This window comes from Miniopterus natalensis, chromosome 18 (genome assembly GCF_054644295.1).
Source record: "Miniopterus natalensis isolate mMinNat1 chromosome 18, mMinNat1.hap1, whole genome shotgun sequence".
Lineage (NCBI taxonomy): Eukaryota > Metazoa > Chordata > Mammalia > Chiroptera > Miniopteridae > Miniopterus > Miniopterus natalensis.
This window is the reverse complement of record NC_142098.1, coordinates 38,207,624-38,229,390: the sequence shown is the minus strand read 5'-3', so window position 1 is coordinate 38,229,390 and position 21,767 is coordinate 38,207,624. Positions and strand designations below refer to the sequence as shown.

Sequence of the window (21,767 nt, the reverse complement as noted above, 5' to 3'; positions counted from 1 at the left end):
AGGCAGAATGGGAGATCGAGGGAGGAGGCGGCGGGCAGAGCAGACAGAAACAGGCGGACAGAAATAGCGAGGCGAGGCAGAGATCAAGACCCCCACCAGGCAGGGGCCCCGCGGACATGAAAGGAAGGCCGGGAGGCGGGTGGCGGGAGCGATCAGAAATAAGAGGAAGAAAAAGATGAGAAAGGGAAAAGGGGTCAGGTGTGTGGGGGAAGAGAGAGAGAAAAAATTAGTGGGGCATCCTCAGGAGAGAAAATGTCCCATGACATTACCCCGCACCTAGACGGCAACCCCCAGCCCATTTTGCCCCTTACCCCTGCCCCTGTTCCCTCATTCTCAGTGAGAGCTGGAAAGAGTCACAGCCCGGGGTGGGCTGTGGGGTTGAGGGGCACAGCTTCGGAGAGGGGCACAGGGGTCCCTGGCTCCCAGCCTAGAGCAATTTCATAAATGAGAGGAAATAGCATCTCTTCCCGTGTCCCCTGTTGAATACTAGCTGCCTGGGGAGGTCGGGCTGGGAGCCCAGACTCCTGGCTTCTGGGTCTGAGGGAGGAGGGCATTGGAGGCCTGGACTCCTGGTTCCCAGAGAGGAATTACAGCCTGCACTAGGGCTTCCCGAAGGGGTGAGGGTCTAGACAGGGAAGGGTTCTCTCCTGGTTGTCAATCAAGCTCCTGTCCGGTTGCCATGGTAGCACAGGCCTGTCTACCCCACTGATAGCCAGTGTAGGGGAGAGGCCCCCCCAGAGGCCTCCACCCCCACCCCACCCACCTTCCCAGAGATCCTGGGTCACTGTCTTCCCAAGAATGGGGGTGGGGGCTCCCAGCATGCCAAAATCCCTCCCAAATCCTAGCTCCCCATGTCCCTCCTCTCCTCTGCCCTTCCCCAGGCAGCTGGCTCAATCAGTGCTCAGAATAGTCCCCCTGCCCCAAAATAACCCACAGCTGTGGCCTGGCCCCCGCAGGGTTAACACTTTGCTCTCCTCCATTCCTGGTGGCTGCTCACCCCTCAGCCCCACCTCTGCCTCTCAGACCCACCCCTGCCTGGCCTCTGCCCTTGGGGTCCCCAGGGTCCTGTTCCCTGCTGAGGCCCAGGAGGGCAGCTTCAGCCCCACCCTTCTAGGGAGGCTGGACACCCAGTCCTCTCCCTTGAGGGATTCAGAGGGCAGTCCCCCACCCCTCGGAGACTGAGAAGCAGCATCCCCAGGCCCAAACCCCAGAACCTGCACCCTCAGGGAGGGATCATACTGTCCAGGCCCCCAATCTCCACCTCCTCTGGCCCCACTCCCATCCCCATGGGGCCAAAGAGTCCTGTCCCATCCCCTGCCCTGTCAGGGACTGAGGAGACTGAGCCCCAGCCCCCTCCTCCCTGAGATACAAAACCCTACCCTCCAACTTCTCCAACAGACTCCGAAGTCCTGGGGCTCGGTTCCCTCCTTATGCAGACCCAGGAGGCCAGGTGCTCAGTTTCCTCCTTTCCCAGGACCCAGGAGTTCCAGCTCCCTCCTGCCTCTAAACTCAGGAACGCAGGTGCCTGCCCAGCCTCCTGTACGCCCAGGACCCGGGAGGCCAAGCCCACAGCCCTCTGGTCTCTTAAGGACCTTCTTGTCTCAAACCCCATCAGTCCCAACATGCTGGGCACCCCCCAGCTCCAGGCTCGCAGCTGCCCAACTCTGGTCCTGTGCACAGCACAGCCTGTCCCCCAGCTGAGGAGGAGGAGGGTACCAGAGGTTCCTGGGGTGCCCCATCTCCATCACTCCCCCTCAATCCATCACAGAAGAGAGGAGAGGCCACTTTGATCAACAGCCCGCCCCCCCTCGCGTCGTGCTGCAGACGGCTTCCCGTTCCCCCCCCCCCCACAACACTATTCTCTCCCCACCCTAATCCTGGTGCTCAGAAGAGGCTGGAAGGGTGTTCTAGAACCTTGGGGAAGGGGTGGTAGCTTGGGGTAAGGGGTGCTGGGGCCTGGATGCCCTCAAGGTCCTTGGCAGGGGTATTAATAGCAGACTCATAGCTCTGAGAAGGGAGGGGAGAGCCAGAGGAGAGAGGGAGAGGAACGGGCCAGTGAGGGGGGAGACTGATGCGGACAGGGGGGTGCAGGGAAGGGGAGATGGGAAGATGGGGGACAGGCATGGGGTGTCAGGTAGGTGGGGCAGGGGGAGGGTGCAAAATGTCAGAGAAATTGGGGGGCGGTTAGGAAGTCTGAGGTGTAGAGACCTAGGAAAAAGGGACTCAGAGAGAGAGAAAGATGGGGGGCAGACGAGTCCCCAGGAGACAAGGGAGCTGGAGGGATGAAGACCCCTGCTCACTATTCAACCCCCCCTCCTTCCCTGAGGCCCAGGGCCAACTTTCCCTGCCCTAGATCTGGGGGTCGTCTCCACCCCCACCCCTGCGTCCTCTACCCCAGGCTTACCTTTTCATGACCCCGTTCTGTTGGGGGGATTACGGGGGCTAAGACCGGAACCCGGAGTCCAGCGACCCGAAGATTCCGAAGAGGGCTCAGGGAGCCGCTGGGGGGGCCAGGCCCGGGGCGGTGGCGGAGGCGGTGGCAGTGGCGGCGGCAGGGCAGCGGCAGGAACGGGGACCTCCTGATTGTCCCTGGCTCCGGCTCTCTGTCCTCTTCTTAGGTCCGTCCTGCCCTGTCTGTCCCCCAAGGTTGCGGCCACCCCGACTAGGCGAGGACGCCGCTACACATGTTGCACTGGAAGTTGGGCCCCGGACATTGCGGAGGCTGTCGGGGTGTCCTCTCACCGCCTGGACCCCGTGGGGATCCCCCTCCACCCACCTGGGGTGCCCCCCTCTGCTGCTTCAGCCCCGGCTCCTCCCCCCAGTCCATGTGTCCAGTCCCGCCTCTCCTTGGCTCATTCTCACCCCCCTTTGTGCCCTGAGCGCCCCCCCAGCGTCTGTCTGTCTGTCTGTCTGTCTGGGTCACCTCTGAAGCCAGTGACTGGTGTGTGTCTGTGTGAGGGGCGGGAGACCGCCTGTGGGGGGAACCGCTTGCCCTTCTTCCTTGGCCACCTGCAGACCCCCCCACACCCCCACTCGAAACCCAGGCAGCAGCACACACATCCACACGCACACACGCACAACCTCACTTCCCTGGGATTCCCTTCAACACCCCGGAGCTTGAGGAGGCCCCCCCCAGACACACGGGGGGCCGATGGGGGCCGGGCTGCCACTGCCGTCAGGGACTGTGCGACAGACAGGAGGACACACAGGCAGCCAGGGATGCCAGACGCCGGCCGGACGCAGGCAGGAGGCACAGAGCCCAGGTACACACCATCCACTTGGGTTTGGGGGCTGGCGGGAGGAAACTGGGGGGCCCACGACACCCAGGCAGGAGGCTCAGGGTCGGTACAGACAGACCGATCCCCCTCCCTCCCTCCCTCCCTCCCTCCCTCGCGGCCGCGGCCGCCGCAGCCCTTACAGACACACCCCCCCTCCACAGCCCAGCCCGACACCCGCCCCGCAGATCCTCACCGGGCAGATGGCTGATGCGCGAGAGACCCCTGGGGGCCGGGCGGACCCACCCAGGCCGACACCCCCAGCTTGGTGCCGGTGGCCGAGGGAGGCTGCGGTCGTGGCGGTGGCGGCGGCCCCGGCTTGGAGGAGCCGGAGCGGGAGGGACCCGCACACTCGCTCTGTTCTCTCTCACACACACTCACTCGGGATGCGATTAACATTCAGTCCCCGTCCGCCCCTGCCGGGAGATCCACAGCCCCCCCTCATGGCCTCCCTGGGGACCCCTCCTCCTGCCGGGGCTGGGGAAGGGGCTGCCCCCGCCCCAGCTCCCAGCCTCTGCCTTCCTCCTGGGACAAGAGAGTGAGGGGCTGCAAATAAAAAGGGAGGTAGGCAGGGACTCAGAATCTGTCACTGAGACATCAGCTTCGGACCTGGACTTCAGGGCCCCAGGGCTGCTGCCCTTGGCCCCCTCCCCACTTTGAGGCTTGAGAAGCAGGAGGCTGTTCCCTGACTCTGGTCTCCAACATGCTAGGACCCAGCTTTTGGCTTTTATTGATCTAGAAGGCCAGGCCTGCAAACTAGGTCTCCATGAAGCCAGGAGTCCAGGCTCCCAGCCCCTCCTCTCAAAGACACAGAAATTCAAGTCCCCAGACTCCTCCTCCTCCAGGACCTCCAGCCCCCTTGGTCAGACTTAGGACTCCAGGTGACTGGTGCCTTTTTCCCTCAGACCCAGAAGCCTAGGGTCCCAGGAGTCCAGGCCCCCAGCCCCTCCTCCCTCAGACTCAGGAGTCCAGGCCCCTAGCCCCTCCTCCCTCAGACTCAGGAGTCCAGGCCCCCAGCCCCTCCTCCCTCAGATCCAGGAGTCCAGGCCCCCAGCCCCTCCTCCCTCAGACATAGGAGTCCAGACCCCTGGTTCCCTTCTCCACTGGTACCCAGTGATTTAGGACCCCTCCTCCCAGCCTGAGTCCCTTTTAAGCACTCAGACAACCTGAACCCCTAGTACAAGCCACCCTCAGGGGTCCACTAGTCCAAGGCTCAAGGATGTCTCTCCACCCCTCTGAGGAAGTCATACCCCTGTACTCCTTCTTTTATTGAGGGGCCTAGGCCTATACCTGTGGGTACTCAAACCCACAGGAGGAAAGCAGCATCTACCTCCTAGAAGACACAGCCTGGCCCTGGCAGGTCCCCCAAGGCCAGCTGCCAGCTCCTACCCCTCCTGCTAGAGAGGCTAGGCCCAGCACTTCTATAAAGTATTGGGGTGGAGGCTGGCACAAAACACCTGGGCTCCTGAGGGCAGAGGCCAGGAGTGTGTGTGTGTGTGTGTGTGTGTGTGTGTGCGCTTGTGAGGGGCAATTCTGGGGTTGGGGCAGGAGCCAGGGCTGTGGGCTGTTGACTCCAGGGTCTGGGAGAGCAGGGATGAAGGCTTTTCTTAAATAAAAAAAAAGACTGGGGCCTGAATTTGTGGGTCTCAGAGGGAGGAAGGAATTGTGCCCCTAGATTCCTGGGTCTAGGATGCTTGAAACACAGGATAGTTGAGGTGGGACCCTAAGGAAGGGGAGATGGGTGCCTGGACTCCTAAGTCTTGGGGGAGGAGGAGGGTTCTATATTTCCGAGGTCCTGGGAGGGGAGGAGGCTGGGGGCTTGGACTCTTGTCCTGGGAGGAGGGGCTAGGGTCCGGGACTCCTGGGTCTGAGGGAGGCTCTGGGGGCTGCTTTTTTGCCCTTTGGGCAGATTAGAGCTTGAGGCCCAAGAAAAGCCAGCCTCTGGGTGCCTGTCTAGGATTTTTAGAGTTCAGAGGCCAGCCTCCCTAATCGCTGTCAAGGGCAGAAGCTGAGCACAGACTGCCTAAGGGAGCAGGTGCCAGATTTGGGAGTTTCAGGTCCCAGCGAACCCACAGATATCTAGGAGGCTGCCTTGGGGGTGCATTCCGCGCCGACTCTGCAAGCCGGCGGGCGCGGGTAGGGGGCGCCAGAGAGCCGGGACTCCGCCCTCCGGGGCGGAGCCTCCCCCGGACTCCTCCCCCTCCCGCTCGCCTCCCTCTTCCTAGCTCCGGCTCCGCCGCCAGCTCCCGCCTCGGCTCCCCCTCCCAGAGCCCCCTCCCAGGAGCGGAGCCCACCCGAGGGCCCCTCTCCCGCCTCCATCCCAGCCGCCCGGCCAGAACAGCAGCCCCGGGGGGCAGCCCCCCTCCAGTCCTTCCAGACCCCCCAACCATGAATCTCTTCCGATTCCTGGGAGACCTCTCCCACCTTCTAGCCATCATTTTGCTACTGCTCAAAATCTGGAAGTCCCGCTCGTGTGCCGGTGAGACGCCCACGGGAGCGGGAGGAGGGGGGCAGTGCGGGGGACATTCCAGGACTCGGGCGAGGGTTTGGAGGCACCAGGGGGACGGGTCCCTCCCCCTACCGCTTGCTGGGGATCCCCCCCCCTTCCAGGTCCAGGGTCACCGGGGGGTCAGCTCCTTTCACCAGAGTGGGGGTGCATACAGCTTGGTGGGGGTGGCTCCAGGCACCCAGTTCAGCCTCCCCCAGCCTCATGTGGGCGGCCCTGGTTCCAGGGCTTGAACAGGGAGCCGTGGCAGGCAGGGAGGTGGCTGGGAGTTGGTGACGTGGACCGTGGCGGCCAGGAAGAGAGCGGGGGGGAGGCAACCTGTTCTGGGGGCGCTGAGGTCAAGTGGGGTTCTCCCGTGAAACCCACCTGGAGTCTGGACTTGGGAGGACCCTGAGGGGGCCCGGGGTGGCCGTGAGGCCTAGCCTGGGACCGAGCCTCGGGCTGGAGTAGCTCTGGGGCCGGGCTGCCCCCTGGCTGTGGGCCGCGGGAAAGGGCCCTGCTCAGGCAGGGCGGGCAGGGGAGGCCTCCAGGAACGACTGCGCCCCTGAGGGGTGTCCAGGCGCATCTCCGGCGCTGGGCCTCGGTTTATGGCCGTGCAGCCCACCCCAGACCCCCCCACTCTTTCTGCACCGCAGGGATTTCCGGGAAGAGCCAGGTCCTGTTTGCCGTGGTGTTCACTGCCCGGTACCTGGACCTTTTCACCAACTACATCTCGCTCTACAACACGTGCATGAAGGTAAAGCTCTACCCACTCGCCCCTGCTGGGCCTTCTGAGGGGAGTGTGGGTCCCAGGCCTCTGGGTTGGAGGGATGAGGTGACAGGAGCCCAGAGCCTGGGGTCCGAGGGAGGAAGGGCTGGGGCTCCAGGCCCCGGGACTGAGCCTGTGCGGGGGCGCAGGTGCTGCAAGCTGAGGCCCCCTCCTCTGGGTCCCCCTCCACAGGTGGTCTACATCGCCTGCTCCTTCACCACAGTCTGGATGATTTACAGCAAGTTCAAAGCCACTTATGATGGGAACCACGACACGTTCCGGGTGGAGTTTCTCGTTGTTCCCACCGCCATCCTGGCGTTCCTGGTCAACCATGACTTTACCCCCCTAGAGGTAGGCTGCCTGGAAGGGTCCCTGTTTGGGGGATGGGCCGTGGCGGAACAGCTGTTGACAGTGGACCTTCTCAATGGCTTCCTTCTGCAAGATTTGCTCAGACTTCTTTATTTTAGGACATAAGTTCGGCTCATGGGCCCTGGAATCAGATGATATTAACACAACGGCAGCAGCACTCGCCAGGTGCCAGATGCTGCTCTCAGTATTTCATGTACATTAACCCATTATTTTTCACAGCAGCCTCATTTTACAGATGAGGAAACTGAAGCTTAGGGAGCCTAAATGACTCGTCCAAGGTCAATAGCCTAGTGAGCAGCTCAGGAACTGGGAACAGGGGCTCTGGAGCCAGGCTACTTGGATTGAAATCCCAGATCTGCTACTTTCTGTTAGCATGACCTTGGGCATGTGATGTGACCTCTCTGTGCCTCACTTTATAAAGTCGAGATCCGGCCAAGTGAGGATTTACTGATTTTATACAGCATTGCCTAGTGGTGAAACACATAGGCTCTAGAACCACAGAGCAGGGATTTGAAGCCCACTTAGCAGCTGTGGGACTTTGGGCAAGTCAGTTTCTCTGTGCCTCAGTTTCCTTGTCTGTAAAATGGGGATAATCAATTCCTACTTTAGAAGTTCTAAGGAGGGGTTGATAGTGGTAAAGCACAGTGTCTGGCACTAGGTAGGAAGTTCTATGTTAATGTTTCTTCAATGACTGAAGTGTTTAGTTCCATGCTGATACTTTTACTCCTAAACATTAGCTGTTGTGGTTTTTATTCTGTGGCATTTTGGTGGCACTGTGCAAATTCCTGGGAGGATTTTTGGTAGAGGCTGTGCTAAGTCTTCACTCTCCTGCCTCCTGAAGCCTGGCAGGAATCAAATTCAGAACAATGCTTCCTCCCTCAGGCTCACTCCTGCCTCGTAGGAAGCTGGCCCTGAGTGGCCAGGTGGGCTGATGTTTTCAACAGAAGCCACAACTCAGGAGTTTTCCTGCGAGATCATGCTTTAAAATTTTGGCCACAGGTTCAAAATATATTTCTAAAAGCACCCTGCAGGCCAGACAAATTTGACAGAGGGTGACTTTGGCCCACAGGCCCCAGGAATGTCAGAGGGAGGTGGCATTGTACTGTGGTGGGGATGCTGGACTTGGCTGCAGGCCTTGGACTTTGCAGACATACCGTCGCCACCTTGCCAGGAACACTCACCCAAACTGGGCCCATTTTACAGAGGGCGAGACTGAGGCTGGGGGAGGCAGTGGGGCTTACTCCAGGTGGAAGAGACCAGAACAGAGCCCAGGCCTTTTGACTCCAGTTTTTTTGGTTCCCTCATTCAAAGCAGTGAGTTCACTTGTACAAAGTCTTATTACTGTTCCTGGCTCCACGCTGGCCATTCTAAATACGCCAGCATCCGGCCTGACCCCTCATCCCCATCTTTTGGAAAACTAAGGTGGGCTCAGGAGAGAGCTCACAGGATTTAAACTCAAGTCCGCCTGCCTTCACAGGCTATATGTGTTGGTGCGTGCTCAAAAATTATTTTTTTAACCCTCTTCTTTAAAAATTCAGACGTCATGAATAGATAAACATAAACATGATGAAAACGTGACCTTCCATCTCCCCCTATGTTATGATTCTCGTCCCATGGTTGACCCAGGGGTACAGTTGGGTGTGCATCAGTTTAATTGGTAACTTTTCCCAGAGCCTCCACTAAGCTGACCTGCTAAGAGCTTTGCAGGAGGATTCTGAGTGATTATGGGAGCAAGCCCTGGAGTCCAGCTGCCTGGAGAAGAATCTACTCACATTTTAGCTGTGCGCCTTTGGGCCTCCATCTCCTCATCTGTATAATGGGGGATAAGAAGGCAGGGTGAAGGCAGCAGCCAGTTAATGCCTGTAAGGCCCGGGGAGCAGTGCCTCGTGGTAAATGCTGTAAAGCACGCGTTGCAATGAATATGTCCTAATGTGGCCCACTCCCTCCCACAAATGCAACAACCTGCCACCTGGCCTTGCTCTCTGAGGGGAGGTTTCGGTGTGTCTGTGGATCCTGAATTACCCCAGGTGGGACTTTCAGGTTCCTGTGGACTGAAAAGGGGCTGACAGATGTCTGCAGTCTCTTCTTCCCCCTCCTGTGGTGCCCTGTCCTGCACACAAGTGATGACTGGCACTTGTCCCTAAATGGTGGCCCGTGACAAGCACGTGGGAGCTGACTTCCATTCACTCATTCACTCATCCAGGCATCGAATATGTGCCAGGCGTTGTGCCAGGGGTGGGGTCATGAGGTGAACAACGTGGAGGATCTGAGTCTCATGACTCACATTCTGGTGAGGGCTGCCAGGAAAGAGATAAAACAGGGTGATGTGACAGTGCTGTAGGAAGGATGGTCAGGGAAGGCCTCTCTCAGGAGTTGACTGATGAGCCAAGCCTGGAAGGAGGTGGAAGAGGCAGAATGTGACAGTCTGGGGAATTGTTGCGTGAATAGCAAGTGCAAAGGTCCTGGGGCAGGAAGGAGCCTGCATGGTGGAGGGCAAATAGAAGGCCTGACTGCAGCCCAGAGATTGAGGGAAGGGAGTAGGAGATGAGGCTGGATTGGGGAGGCCTTGAAGACCCAGGTTAGATTTTGATTTTATTCTGGTTGTGATAAGAAGTAGCTACTGGATGGTTTTAAGCCAGGGAGTGACACAGTCTGATTTATAGCTCTAAAGATTGCACATAAAATGTCGCCCCTACAAGGGCAGGAAAATCGTATCCATTTTTGAGATAAGCAGAGGCTCGGAGAATCTGGATCTCTTGCCCAAAACCTCATAGAAGGGAGGTCTCACAGCCAAGATTCCAACCTGGTGCGCCTTTTGCCGAGTGCTTGTGAGCACCGACTCTGAACCCTTGGTTCGAATCCCAGCTCTGCCACTTACTAGCTGTGGTCTTGGGCAAGTCTCTTCCCCTCTCTGGGCCTGTTTCCTCCTCTGTAGAATGGGGATGCTAATTATAGCAGCTCCCTCATGGGCCATGTGGAGGATTAAGTGAGAATACACATGGCTCAGGCAGAGCGCTGTCTGGCACACAGGAAGTGCTGGCGGCATTGCTGTCGGGTTTTCCTCTCTCCTGCATGGTCTGCACCTGACATCTGCCTTCTCTCCTGCCCTGTCCCCTCCCATTTCGTCCTGCCCTCTGCCCCTGCTCTGCCGCCTCCCTGCAGATCCTCTGGACCTTCTCCATCTACCTGGAGTCGGTGGCCATCCTGCCGCAGCTCTTCATGGTGAGCAAGACGGGAGAGGCGGAGACCATCACCAGCCACTACTTGTTCGCACTGGGCGTCTACCGCACGCTCTATCTCTTCAACTGGATCTGGCGCTATTACTTCGAGGGCTTCTTTGACCTCATCGCCATCGTGGCCGGCCTGGTCCAGACAGTCCTCTACTGCGATTTCTTCTACCTCTACATCACCAAAGGTAGCCAGCGTGGGGGTCAGCAGAAGGGGTCCTGCTCACTCCCTAGCTCTCGCCCTCCATCGCCCCAGCCCTGTGTCACTCGTTACTCAGGGGAGAGAACTTCCTCTCTCAGGTCCCAGGGTCCCAGACACCCCCCCCAGGAATTCAGCCTCCAGCCCCAGCCTCCCGAAGGACAAGGGGTCACTCTCCTGGGGCCCCTAGGCCCTGAGGGAAGACAGCAAGGCATCAGGGGCCGCCTTCCTGCACAGAGGTGCCTCTGCTTGGACCACGTGAAGACCAGGCATCTTTCTCCCCAGCCCTTGAGCATTTGCGGGAAGAGGAGACAGGGCAAAGAGGGGCACGGGCGGCCTCTGACTTTTCCTCTCTTGCAATTTGTCCTAAGCCCTCCTCCTGCCCTGAGGTTCCAGATCCATAGGGTTTCAGTCTCACACCCTAAAAAATCTGAAATTCCCATGTCCCCAGCCCAGCAGTGCTCAGAGAAGGGAGGGCCTCATCTCTGTTCACTGAGCGCTGCCCTCACCCTCAGGGATGCAGGCCCACTGAGATTCATTGATTGGCTGGTTGATTGATTCACTCGTTCATTCAACCAAGAAATTTACTGGGCCAGGGCTGGGCTCTAGAGACACAATAATATACAATTCTAGTTGGGGGAGATGGTGAATGAACAAGTAAAGAGAGATGACTGCGAGTAGTGCGGGAGCTACGACAAAGAAACCAGGGGTGCAACAGCTGTGGAGGGTGAGGGGGCTACTTTCCATGGGGAGGGGGGTCTCAGGGGAGGCCTCATAGAGGAGATGATGATTAAAGCAGAGACCCGAGAAATCAGGTGTCAGCTGATGTGAAGGAAAGGGGGTCAGGAGAGCAGAGGACCGGAGGCAGCCCCAGGCCCTTGGGATTAAAGCTGGGAGGGCAGGATACTGGTCTCGCCTGGTGAGCCCGGCCAGACCCTCGACCCCAGCTCCCTCTTGGGATCCAAGGCCTCCAGCCTGAGTCCTTCAAGGGTGGGAGAGGAGTTGTCACCACCCGGAGAAATGGGGCCTCCTCTAGCCTCAGTGCTCAGCACCTAGGACAAGACTGGGGTCCCTCCAGCGCAGCCCTCAGTAATTCAGGCCGATTTCCCCAGTTTATAATCCAGGGCCCTGGGACCAGCCCCCCTCGCATCTCCGTCGTGCCCAGCGCCCAGCTTGGTGTGGGAGGCTGTGCCCTCCCGGCCCCACGGTAACGCTGCCCCCTCTCTCTCCTTGCAGTCCTGAAGGGGAAGAAGCTGAGTTTGCCAGCGTAGCCCTGGCCCGCGCCATCCCTCTCCTCGGCAGGGAGAGGGGCAGAGGAAGGCAACGGAAGACGAGGAGTCTTCCTGTCCAGGGGTGACTTTTTTAAGAACCGACTTTCCCCCACTCCCCACCTTCCTCCTGCCGGGTTTCAGGGGGTGGTGGAGGACCCAGGACTTGGGGAGCTCAGGACCTGGGCTGTTTCTGGTTTTTTGCCTTTTAGAGAAGAAAAAAAATCTTTCCACTATTTAGTTTTTGATTCCGATGACTCCTTTCTCTTCTACTGTCTGGCCCTGGTTTTTATAAACTATTTCAAGTATCCTGTATGGGGGGGGGGGTGCAGGGTGGGAGATCTTCTCTCTCCAAGCCCCTTAGCTCGCTTCCAGACCATACCCCCCAGCTCCACTGTTTGCCAAACACTAAGTCTGCCTACACCTGACCTCCCACCCTGGCCATGAACACAGCCCCTGCCCCCCAAACTTCTGGGCTGAGGAAAGGGAGGAGGAGAGGAAAGGTCTCCCCTGATTTTTCATAATAATTTTACCCAGAGTTTGGGCTTTTTTAGTCTTGTCCTCGTTTTTGGGGCATTTAGGGGGCTGGCTCCAGGGCCACCGTGACTCTGCCATGTTTTTGTACAGAATTGATGGTTGATTCTTTGTTCTCTTGAAATAAACCGAGGAAAATGATGCCTCTTTCGCTACTCCTTGCCCTCGCTCTCTGGCGTTTGTGGGGTCCCAGCCCAGCCCCTGTCTGCTTCTGCTTTGTCCCATTGACTCTCCACAGGCAACTGAGGCCTGAGAGGAGCAGGAAGATGAGAAATTGGGTTTCCCAAGACTGAGCTGTATCCTGACTCCTCAGGGTCCCACTGGGGAAGATGCTTTGGAGAAAAATATCTCGAAGATTCCTCCTGACTGGCACAGAACTTCCCTGACTGTTGTCCTGAATCTCAGGGTTACAGAGGACCTTCGGAGGTCACCAGCAGGCAGCTCGTTCCACCCTCACCTGGCATTTTGTTGAGCCATTCTGTTTTCTTAAAAAAAAAAAAGAAATCGGTTGCCAGTATTTAAAATCCAATTTCACATTAAAATCTGAATTTCTGGCTTCTCTTGAAAAAATCTGTCAGTCTGACAATGCCGGGTCCTCATTTCCGGGTGGCAACAGATGGCTGGAGCTGAATGGACGCAGCTTTCCACCACGGTCCCCAGGACTTGGCTGAGGGGTCTTTACCATTCATTGTCCGGCTGACACATCGCTTTCTGTTTTTGTTTGTGGAATTAAAAGGAAAGTGGGATATTTTCCACATCTCCCTCCAGACTGGCTTCACACCTGCCTTTATCTTTCACTTGCATTACCTGCCTGGCCCTTGGAGCTTTGGGGGTTTTGCCCCCGGATTTAGGATTTAGTCAGACTTCCTAGATGTCCACTGAGACCTTCCTTGACCACCCCCAGGTCTCCCATAGGATGGCCCTGGAGGCTTCAGGAGGCAGGTAGCTGGCATTTCCTGAGCATTTCACGAGTGCCAGGCAATGTGGAGGGACCTTAGCACCTCCAAAGAGGGACACTGCAGAGGAGGAAACCAAGGCTTAGGAGGGTGAGTGGCACAGGTGGGTTTGTGTCCGGGCTGCCTGTCACTGGAGCCTGTGCATTTAGCCACTGTTGTGGGATTTTTCAACGATTTATGTTTTTCTTTCTTTTAAGCCAAGGGACCTCCTGTTTAGAGGAATGTTTCCCAGAGCCTGATGTGGAGAACACAGGAGCAGGGCTGCTAGGGTGGATTTGGGGCTGGGAGGCGGCACCTCTTTGAATGTGGTCTGAAAGCCATCACTCAATCTGGACCCAGTCTCTCAGTTTTCCAGCCAACTCAGTTCAGGCCCAGAGAAACTAAGCGATACGTCCCAGTTTATCCAGCTAGCGACAGTGAGGATGAGAGTTTGAATCCTCCCGCTTCCCACGTCACAGCGCTGCCCTCCACTCCACCGCTGCCGCTTCTCCCCATGCCCAGGGAACCATGTCCTATTTATTCTGTACCCCCAGAACTGAGCATGGGGCTGCCACACAGTAAACCTCACAGAGCGACTACAGAACTCACGTTTGACCCCCCCACAACTCTCGTCCCTTTGTCCGTCACCCTTGTGGGGGTGTTTTGTTTGGCCTGCATAACATCAAGAAAATTTGCATAAAGAGGTGTCCAATTGTTCTAGAAAAACCAGAAGATTCTAGAGCTGCACTGTCCAATGTGGCCATCAGCTACACGTACCATTAGCACTTGAAATGTGATGAGTCCAAATTGAGATGTGAGATATGCAAAGGATTTCGAAAACGTGGTATGAGAGAATGTAAGATATCTAATAATTTTTATACTGATGACATGTTGAAATAATATTTTGGATATACTGGGTTAAATAAAATATATGAAAATCATTTTCACTTGTTTCGTTCTACTTTTCCTAGTGTGGCTACTAGACTATTGAAAATTCCACGCCCTGCAGCTCGCATTATATTCAATGGGACAGCGCTGCTCTAGGCACCCCAGGCCCACGGTGCTGAGCTGTGGGTGCTCAGTGAGGGCTGCCCCTCCTAGACACACCCCTGCCCCCATCCACACTTAATGGCTGCTTTACTCACTGGGGCTGCCCGCTTGGCCCTACAGATGTGAGCATCTTGTGGCCTGTGTGTGAGTCCCTGATGAGCTTTGGGTTCTAGAATAAACCCCTCCTCTTTCCCAACAGTCTCCCAAATATTTGAAGACAAGGATCTCCCTGCCCTCAGTCGCGGACTCATGGCCCCCTGTTCCTTTAATGACTCCTCACACAGCTTGCTTTTGAGTTGGTTCCCTTGTCATTGGAGTGAGTGAAAGAGCTTGGGCTTTGGTGTCAGCAACAGGGTGGGCCCCAGTATTGGCCCCGATTCTTAGCGCTTTCTCTACAGGAGGGAGCTTTCTCTCCCTCTCTGTACTTGAACTCCCTCAACTGCACAGTGGACGCCTTGTGCCTCCTTCCCAGGGCTAACGGACCCAAAAGATGTGTCTTTCCTGTCACCACCTCTAATGTGCCGCTGTCACAGTGGTACCCAGATGGAGAGCCTGGGAGGTGGCATGGACCTACTGTAGAGACCACCTGGTTGGATTTCTCCCCACCCCTGGCCACTCCAGGAACCAGCGCGGGACAAACATGAGAAGGACAGAGGACTGTTTTCAGTAAATCCTTCCGGAGGGGGATGAGCTCTTTACTGAGGTGGATGAGGGTGTCTAGTTGTCGGGCATCATAGCGAGGCGGGGGACCTTTGCAGTGGCCAGATAGGGGGACAAGGCGGAGCTTGCATAACTCATGTTGTTGGGGCCTGTGGTGGGCGTGTTGATAGGGCTGGTGGCAGAGGGTGGGGAGAGAGTGGTGAGCACCACTCCACCTTCATCCAGGGAGCGCTTGTAGGGGACCGGCGAGTCGTTGCGGAGGTCCTGGAAGGCCAGGTAGGCCTGGAATATCTGTGGGCAGAGAAGGGCATGCTGAAGGCTGGCTTGAGGGGACAGGAGAGAAGAAGAGGGGCTGGGGCTGAGGCTGGGACTGGGCCTGGGGCCTGGCCTGGCAGGGAGACGCAGGGTGCGGCTGTGCCCACTGCTCACTGGTCACCCGGCTCACTAGTCACCCAGCATCAGGCCTAATGCTGGCCTGAGTCTGCTTGGATGGAAGGCGCCTTCTTTCCAGTTTTCCTGGGAGTTGGGGAAGGGGCTGGCAGAGGCCCAGGGAGCTGAGTGAGAGGGAGGATGGTCTAGCCCCCCCACTCCTGCCCCCGCAGAGGGTGCCGGGGAGGGGCTCATCCTCACCCAGATGGGGACGGAGAAGAAAGCGAAGGTGATGGCGGCCTTGGCGCTGCTGTTTCCCAGGAGGAAGTGTTTGGGTGGCGAATGCTGCCACTGGTTGGCCAGGAAGCAGAAACCCAGGAACCAGATGCCCGCCCAGAGGACTGGGGTCGCAGGAGAGGAGAAAGGCGGAAGATTCGGCTCAGGAAGGGCTTCTGGGCCTGGGAAGGGTGGGCTGCATGGCCTCTCCCTCCCAGCCCCCCCGCCCCCCATGAGGTGCACCACTGGAGTGGAGTTGCGCGCCCACTGCTGGCACACAGGGCTGCTTACATTTCAATCAATTAAAATAAAAGAAAAAAACAATTCAGCCCCATGATCCCACTGGTCACACTTCAAGTGTTCAGGGGCCATGTGTGGCCAGCGGCTCCCCTACTGGGAAGCGCAGGCACCAAACATTCCCACCCTCACAGAGGGCCCTCCCAGCCCTGAGATGCTGTGCGGAGGAGAGGGGGAGGGGAGGAGGAGGAGAGAGGGGGAGACTTCTAGAATTGGCCTGGGGAACAGAAAAGGTGACCCTTACACTGAGTCTAAAGGACAGCATGATAATTCCCCGGGAGGAAATTGCAGGTGCCAATGAGCGTGAGAGGGAGGGACAGAGCTTTGGGTCACAGGTAGCCCAATGGGCAGCGAAGGGCAGTGTCCTGGGGGTCCTCTGGAGCCAGGAGGGCTGGGAGCAAGAGCAGGGAAGCGTGGGCAGTGGTCCCGGACTCACCAGCCGTGATAAAGTCCAGGAGCTGGAAGGCCGTCCTGAAACGGGTGCAGGCGATGTGGCTCTCCCGGGCATCCAGGGCCAGGAAGGCCAGGCAGCTGAAGAAGGCCAGGAGGCCGGCCCCCACGGCCAAGCTGCAGGCCATCTGGTTGCTGTTGAGGACACAGTGGAGCTGTGAAGAGTCCGTCTTGTTCTGGTAGCCGTCGGTCAGCAGGACAGAGAAGACGATGAGGGCGAAGATCTGTGGGTGTGGGAGCAGGTTCCAGGGACCCGAGTGGAGCTCAGCACCTCCCCAAACCCTCTCGTCCCCTCTGGGCTCCCCATCTGTGGACTGGACCCTACCATCCACCCACCGGGCAGCTCTTGCCCCTCCCTCAGAGCCTCCAAGCCCTGTCCGTCTTGTTGCCCCTCACCCATCTTCTCCATACTAGCTCAGGCCTCCTCCTCTCCCTCTGGGCCCTTGCTCCAGCCCCTCCTGGGCCTCCCTGCCTCCAGTCTCAGCTTCTCCACACCCCCCCTCCCTGCTCACAGCCCCCCATGGCTCCCTAGTGCCCCCGGGACAGAGTCCTGGCCCCTCAGCCTGGCCTGTGAGGCCCTGCCTGTGCTCTCCTCACTCACCCCACTTCACCCACACTCCCCTTTTGCCACCCCAAACTGGTACCTGCCACCAAACCCAGGTACCAACATCAGATGGTTAGCTCAGTGCCCTGGACACAGCATGAGCTCCATGGGTGCTTGCCGTCATGATGATCCTCTCTGAGGCCAACCTCTGCCCGCTGCAGCCTGTAGCTCCCTCCTCCTGCCCAGCTAGGCTAATCCCTACTCATTTTTAAATTTGTGAAATAGTTGAAAAACACAGAAAAGTATGGAAAGAAATGTAACAAACACCCAGGACCTACCAAACATTAACATTTTGCTTTTTTTTTTGCTTCAGGACTTTTTAAAAAATATATCTTTATTGATTTCAGAGAGAGGAAGGGAGAGGGAGAGAGAGAGAGAAACATCAGTGATGAGAGAGAGTCATTGATCAGCTGTCCCCTGCATGCCCCCTGCTGAAGATCGAGACCGAAACCTGGGCATGTGCCCTGACAGGGAATGGAACCTCCATGTCCTGGATCCTAGGTCGATGCTCAACCACTGAGCCATGCTGGCTGGGCCAGGACTTTTTTCGAAGCGAATACAACCTCACTGAGAGGGTAGCCCCGGCTCTTGCACACGCCGCATGGAGCTCGCTGTAGTAAAATTGCCTGCATCTCCGCTTGTAGTCCGCGGTGTTTATTAAGCGCCACTGACGTTCTCCACAAGCACCAGCCTGTGTCATCCTTACAGCCACCCCAAGATCTGGGTATTACTAATGGCCCCATTTTTAAGATAATGGAACTGAGGCACAGAGAAGACGAGGAATCACCCAAAGTCACTCAGTTAGCAAGTGGCAGTGCCTGGGTTTGAATGAGTTATCTGGCTCCTGAGCTTTCCTTAACCTCCTGCTATACTGCCTCTAGCTGGACCAGACAAGACACCTCAAGGGCAGCGGTTTCTACCAATGCCATTCAGTGAAAATTTTAAGCCCCAATCATTTGTCTCAGACAGTCGCAATGCAGGTGATGAGGTCCAAGCGAGATATGGAAGGACCGGGGTGATATGGGGCAGGTGGTGGGAGTTGATCCAGTAAGGCCTTCTGGATGAGGTGATGCCTGTAAGGAGTGTTGCAGGGTAGGAAAGGCGAAGGAATGGGGAAGTTGCCAGAAGGGCAGTAGGGAGCCACAGCAGGGCTCTGAGCAGGGGAGGGTCAAGGGCAGCTCTGGGTGCACGAAGACCCCTTTGGGACTGTGTGCAGATGGACTGGAGGAGATGAGACTAGAGATTGGAGGCAGGCAGGTGACCAGGGCCTGGGGTCAGGGAGAGAATCAAGGTTTGAGCTAGAACTGAAGTCGTGGGGCTGGATTGGGGAGGAAACAGAGTGAGATCTGAACTGCATCTTAAAGAATAAGTTTTCCAGGCAGACAGGGGAGGAAGGGCAGTCCAGGCGGGATGGACTGTGTGTGCCAAAGCCAGATGCTGCAGAGGCGGGCTCCTTCAGGGCCTGGAGAGAAATTGCATGTGAGGGGTCGGGTGTGAGAGGAGGCTGGAAAAGTGGATGGGGCCTGACTCTCAGAGGTTGAACACCAGACTAAGGGGGCCGGTCTTGGGAGCCGTGGAAAATGAAATTTCTTGCTTGAATTTAATGACAAGCATGGAGAGGTTCTGCGCAGAGGATGGCTGGGGTCAGACCCAGGAGTTAGAGCAAATCTCCAGGGTCATGATTGTTTGGAGGGGGCAAGACAAGAAGCCAACAGAAAAAAAAAAAAAGAAGAAGCCAACAGATCAGAGAGATTGGTGGGAAGGCCCAGGCAAGAAATGCTGAGGCCTGAGCTGAGGTTGGGGCTCTGGGGAATCAGTGATATTTAGGACATAAAAGTGGAGTTGGGGGTTGATTGGTGTGGCCATGCTGGCTGCGTAGGTGAGGGGTAGGGAAATCCATTAGGATTTGAACTCCTTCTGGACAGGTCGGTATGGAACTCTTCTATCCCCAGGACCCAGCACCAGAATGGACCTTAGCAAATGTGTGTTGAAAGAAGGAATGATCTTAGGACTTTCTTCTTTGTTCTTGCCCTGACCTTCAGAGTGGGGAGTAGAGAGGCAAAGGATCGCCCCCTAAGCTCCTTAGACTCTGTTCCTCCTCCTTGATCCTTTGTCTTAATTGTCTTCTCTAAAATAATAATAGTAATAATAATAATAACAACAACAACAGCGAGTTCCTCTTTTTGCCCAGCATGTTAGCATTGACTGAGGGTATTGCCTCCATTCTGCTCTGGGCTGAAGAACAGAGTCTGTAGAGGGGAGGGTCTGGCCTGGTGGTCTGAGGCAGCCAGGTCAGGCAGGACCAGCAGGCCCACTGGTCATTTTTAAGCTGCACTCATTTTACCTGCATCACCTCCCCAAAGCATCACATCCGCCCACACTGGATGTTACTAATCCATTTCTGTTTCACAGGTGATAAATCAGAGCCATTGTGGTGGAGTGGAAAGAGCCAGACACAGCTCACTCGGCCAGCTGTGTGGCCTTGGGCAAATCGCTCACTTCCTGGAGCCTCAGTTTCCCAGTCTGTCTCCACACTGCGAAGAGGGGGCATGTGGGGTGGGGGCTTGGCCCTGATGATAGTTCTCATGAATTGCCCAGGGCGGGAACGAAGTGTCCTCTCAAGGTCAGTCAGTGGAGGAGAGGGGATTGAGACCCAGCTCTCCTGACTTCTAGTCAGTGGGCTATCTGTCCACTGATCCCAAAACCCTTGGGCTGTGGCACTGGAGACGTGGGGAGGAGGCTCTGCTGGGCCAGAGGAACCCTAGCCCTTGGAATCCTGAGTCCAAACCTCCTTCCACGCCCTCTCTGGCCTGTCCCCAGGGAGGGAGCAAAGATTCATCAGTTAAGGCACCAGCTGGCAGGCGGCAGTGAAGACAGGCGCGCCAGCTGCCCAGAGAGTCCCTACTGAGGAGCCAGGCCAGGGGGGAAGGAGAGCTGGGAGGGAGGGAGGGTGGATGCAGGCAGCGGGCAAAGTCTGTAACCGAACCTTCTCGTTGGCGGCCCTTCCCTGCCCCTTCACCACACCAGTCCATAGCAGCTGGGCCGCCTCCTCCCTTGCCACCCGCCCTTCCTTCAGAAGTTTTGGAGGCGTGTAGATCCTTTTGACTTGCTCACCAGCTGGATGATGTCCTTGGGTAAGTCACTCAATCTCTGTGGGCCTCAGTTTCCTCTTGGGTCAACCAGGGGTAATAACGCCCATGTCATAGGGTCGTGGTGAGGAATAGAGGTAACACCAGTGAGGGAGCTGGAACTAGGATGTGGGACTCGTAATTCCCCTCTTCCTCTGGCTGAGAGTGACAGTGGACAGGAGTCACCATCACCTAGGCCCCCCCAAACCCATCTCTCTCCTCACTCACAAGTAATGATTTGTCCCAATAATAATTGCTATTTAACGAAAGCTTAGCATGTGCCAGGCCCAGGCTAATCAGTTTAGGGACATCACCTTGTTTCATTTTCACAATCCTTCCTGTGAGCAGGGTATCAGGGCCCACTTCTTATACATGAGGGTGCAGAGGTTTGGAGAAATCAAGTACTTTCTCAAGGTCACACAGATATAGGGTGACTCAGTAAATTATCAAACAAAACAAGGTACTTTCGAGAATGAAAGGTGGTGCTGCTGATAATTAGGTCAGACAAACCGAGGCGTATGTCACCCTATGTGTACAGCATGTGACAGCCAGGATTCTAAGCCAGGCCCATTGGATTTTCTGACTGCAGGGTCCAGAAGGGGTAGGAAGGGGATACTCTGGATTAGGACCCTGGGTTCAATCCAGGGTACCTCATCTACTCCCATGACTCTGATCAAGTCTCATCATCTCCCTGGGTCTCAGTTTCCAACTCTGTCAAAGGAGAGGAATAGTGGCAGCACAGCCTAGAGCCCAGAGAGGAGCAGTGATTGGCCCAAGGTCACACAGCAAAGTGTGGCCTGAATGAGGATTTGAGCCCAGGTGTCTTGACTCTTTGGGAATGTGGTGATGACTAACCAAATGCCTGTAAAACCCTTGCTTGGCACAGTGCCTGGCCCAGTGGCCACCCAACATCTGGTGTCTTAGGTTACATATTCTCTCCCACCTCTTCCTAGAGGCCCCAGCCCCTGCTCATCTCCCAGCTCCCTGTCTGAAAGGTGGAAAATGAACAGGCTCTGGCACCTCACAGGCCTCGGTTTGAATCCCGGCCCTGCCTCTACTGTGTCACCTTAGCCAGCACTGTTTGTCATGATGGAAATGTTCTAGATCTGAGCGGCACTGTCCAGTACGTGAGCCACTAGCTGCCTGTGGCGGCTGGGCTCCTGAAATGTGGCCCCTGTGACTGAGGAACCGAACATTTTATTTATTTTAATTATTTTAAGCTGAAATAGCCACATATGGCTTGTGTCTTCCCCCTTAGACAGTAGAGCCTTATAAAAATTATTCAACTTCTCTGATCCTCAGTTTTCTTATCTCAAAGATGGGGCTCATAGCACCTGCTTTGAAGGGTTGTTTCTTCCTATGAGAGTAATAAGTTCTCAGAATAGTGCAAGGCAGGGCCTACAGTTAGGTGCTGAGTAAAAGGTGACCAGTTATTAGCTCCCTTTTGCGTCCTTTCCCCCACCTGGCCCCTTCTGTCCCCCACTCCCTGCGCTGTGTCTGAGAGGAGAGACCTCCTGTTTCCTGTCACCCACGGGGCAGTGGGGCCACAGGGGGGCCTCACCCCTGCGAAGATCCTCGTGATCGTCTTTGGCCTCTTCAGAAACTGCACGGCTTCGCTGTCAGCCAGGTCCTGGAGGCTTTCGGGGATGTGCATGGCAGCTGCTCTGCTTCTGGGGCCCTGGGCGGCTGGAGCAGGGGCGCTCTGCTGACTGCCGGAGGCCCCGGGCCCACCCTGGGGCTCTGCTGCTGAAGGATGAGATGGATGGTGGGAGGTTAGTGAGAGGCATGGGGTGAAGGAACTTTCAGGGGTCCCAGGAGAAGGGGGCACGAGATAGGGGAGTCCTGGGGGCCCCAGGAATGGGGTTGTATGGG

General features: G+C 56.8%; 2 protein-coding genes across 2 annotated transcripts; one reads left to right on the top strand and one right to left on the bottom strand.

Annotated features, from left to right (window-relative positions):
• Positions 1–5,590: 5,590 nt before the first annotated feature.
• Positions 5,591–12,281, top strand: KDELR1 (KDEL endoplasmic reticulum protein retention receptor 1). Its single transcript, XM_016206115.2, has 5 exons — positions 5,591–5,754; positions 6,417–6,517; positions 6,722–6,880; positions 10,061–10,313; positions 11,561–12,281. The coding sequence occupies exons 1-5, from the start codon at positions 5,664–5,666 to the stop codon at positions 11,593–11,595; spliced, it is 639 nt and encodes a 212-aa protein (XP_016061601.1). The 5' UTR covers positions 5,591–5,663; the 3' UTR covers positions 11,596–12,281.
• A 2,547-nt stretch (positions 12,282–14,828) lies between these two features.
• SYNGR4 (synaptogyrin 4) lies at positions 14,829–21,564 on the bottom strand. The gene is made up of 4 exons (XM_016206003.2): positions 21,457–21,564; positions 16,150–16,387; positions 15,402–15,541; positions 14,829–15,062 (listed from the first exon to the last, which is right to left on the bottom strand). The coding sequence occupies exons 1-4, from the start codon at positions 21,547–21,549 to the stop codon at positions 14,829–14,831; spliced, it is 705 nt and encodes a 234-aa protein (XP_016061489.2). The 5' UTR covers positions 21,550–21,564.
• Positions 21,565–21,767: the final 203 nt, after the last annotated feature.

Excerpts from the sequence above, each read along its gene's own strand:
- KDELR1 (XM_016206115.2), top strand. The coding sequence starts at position 5,664 with ATGAATCTCTTCCGATTCCTGGGAGACCTCTCCCACCTTCTAGCCATC. Across the intron at positions 5,755-6,416 it reads GAAGTCCCGCTCGTGTGCCG|GGATTTCCGGGAAGAGCCAG; the intron begins GTGAGACGCCCA and ends TCTGCACCGCAG. Across the intron at positions 6,518-6,721 it reads TCTACAACACGTGCATGAAG|GTGGTCTACATCGCCTGCTC; the intron begins GTAAAGCTCTAC and ends CCCCCTCCACAG.
- SYNGR4 (XM_016206003.2), bottom strand. The coding sequence starts at position 21,549 with ATGCACATCCCCGAAAGCCTCCAGGACCTGGCTGACAGCGAAGCCGTG. Across the intron at positions 15,542-16,149 it reads CCTGGACTTTATCACGGCTG|TCCTCTGGGCGGGCATCTGG; the intron begins GTGAGTCCGGGA and ends CTGCGACCCCAG. Across the intron at positions 15,063-15,401 it reads TCTTCTCCGTCCCCATCTGG|ATATTCCAGGCCTACCTGGC; the intron begins GTGAGGATGAGC and ends CTCTGCCCACAG.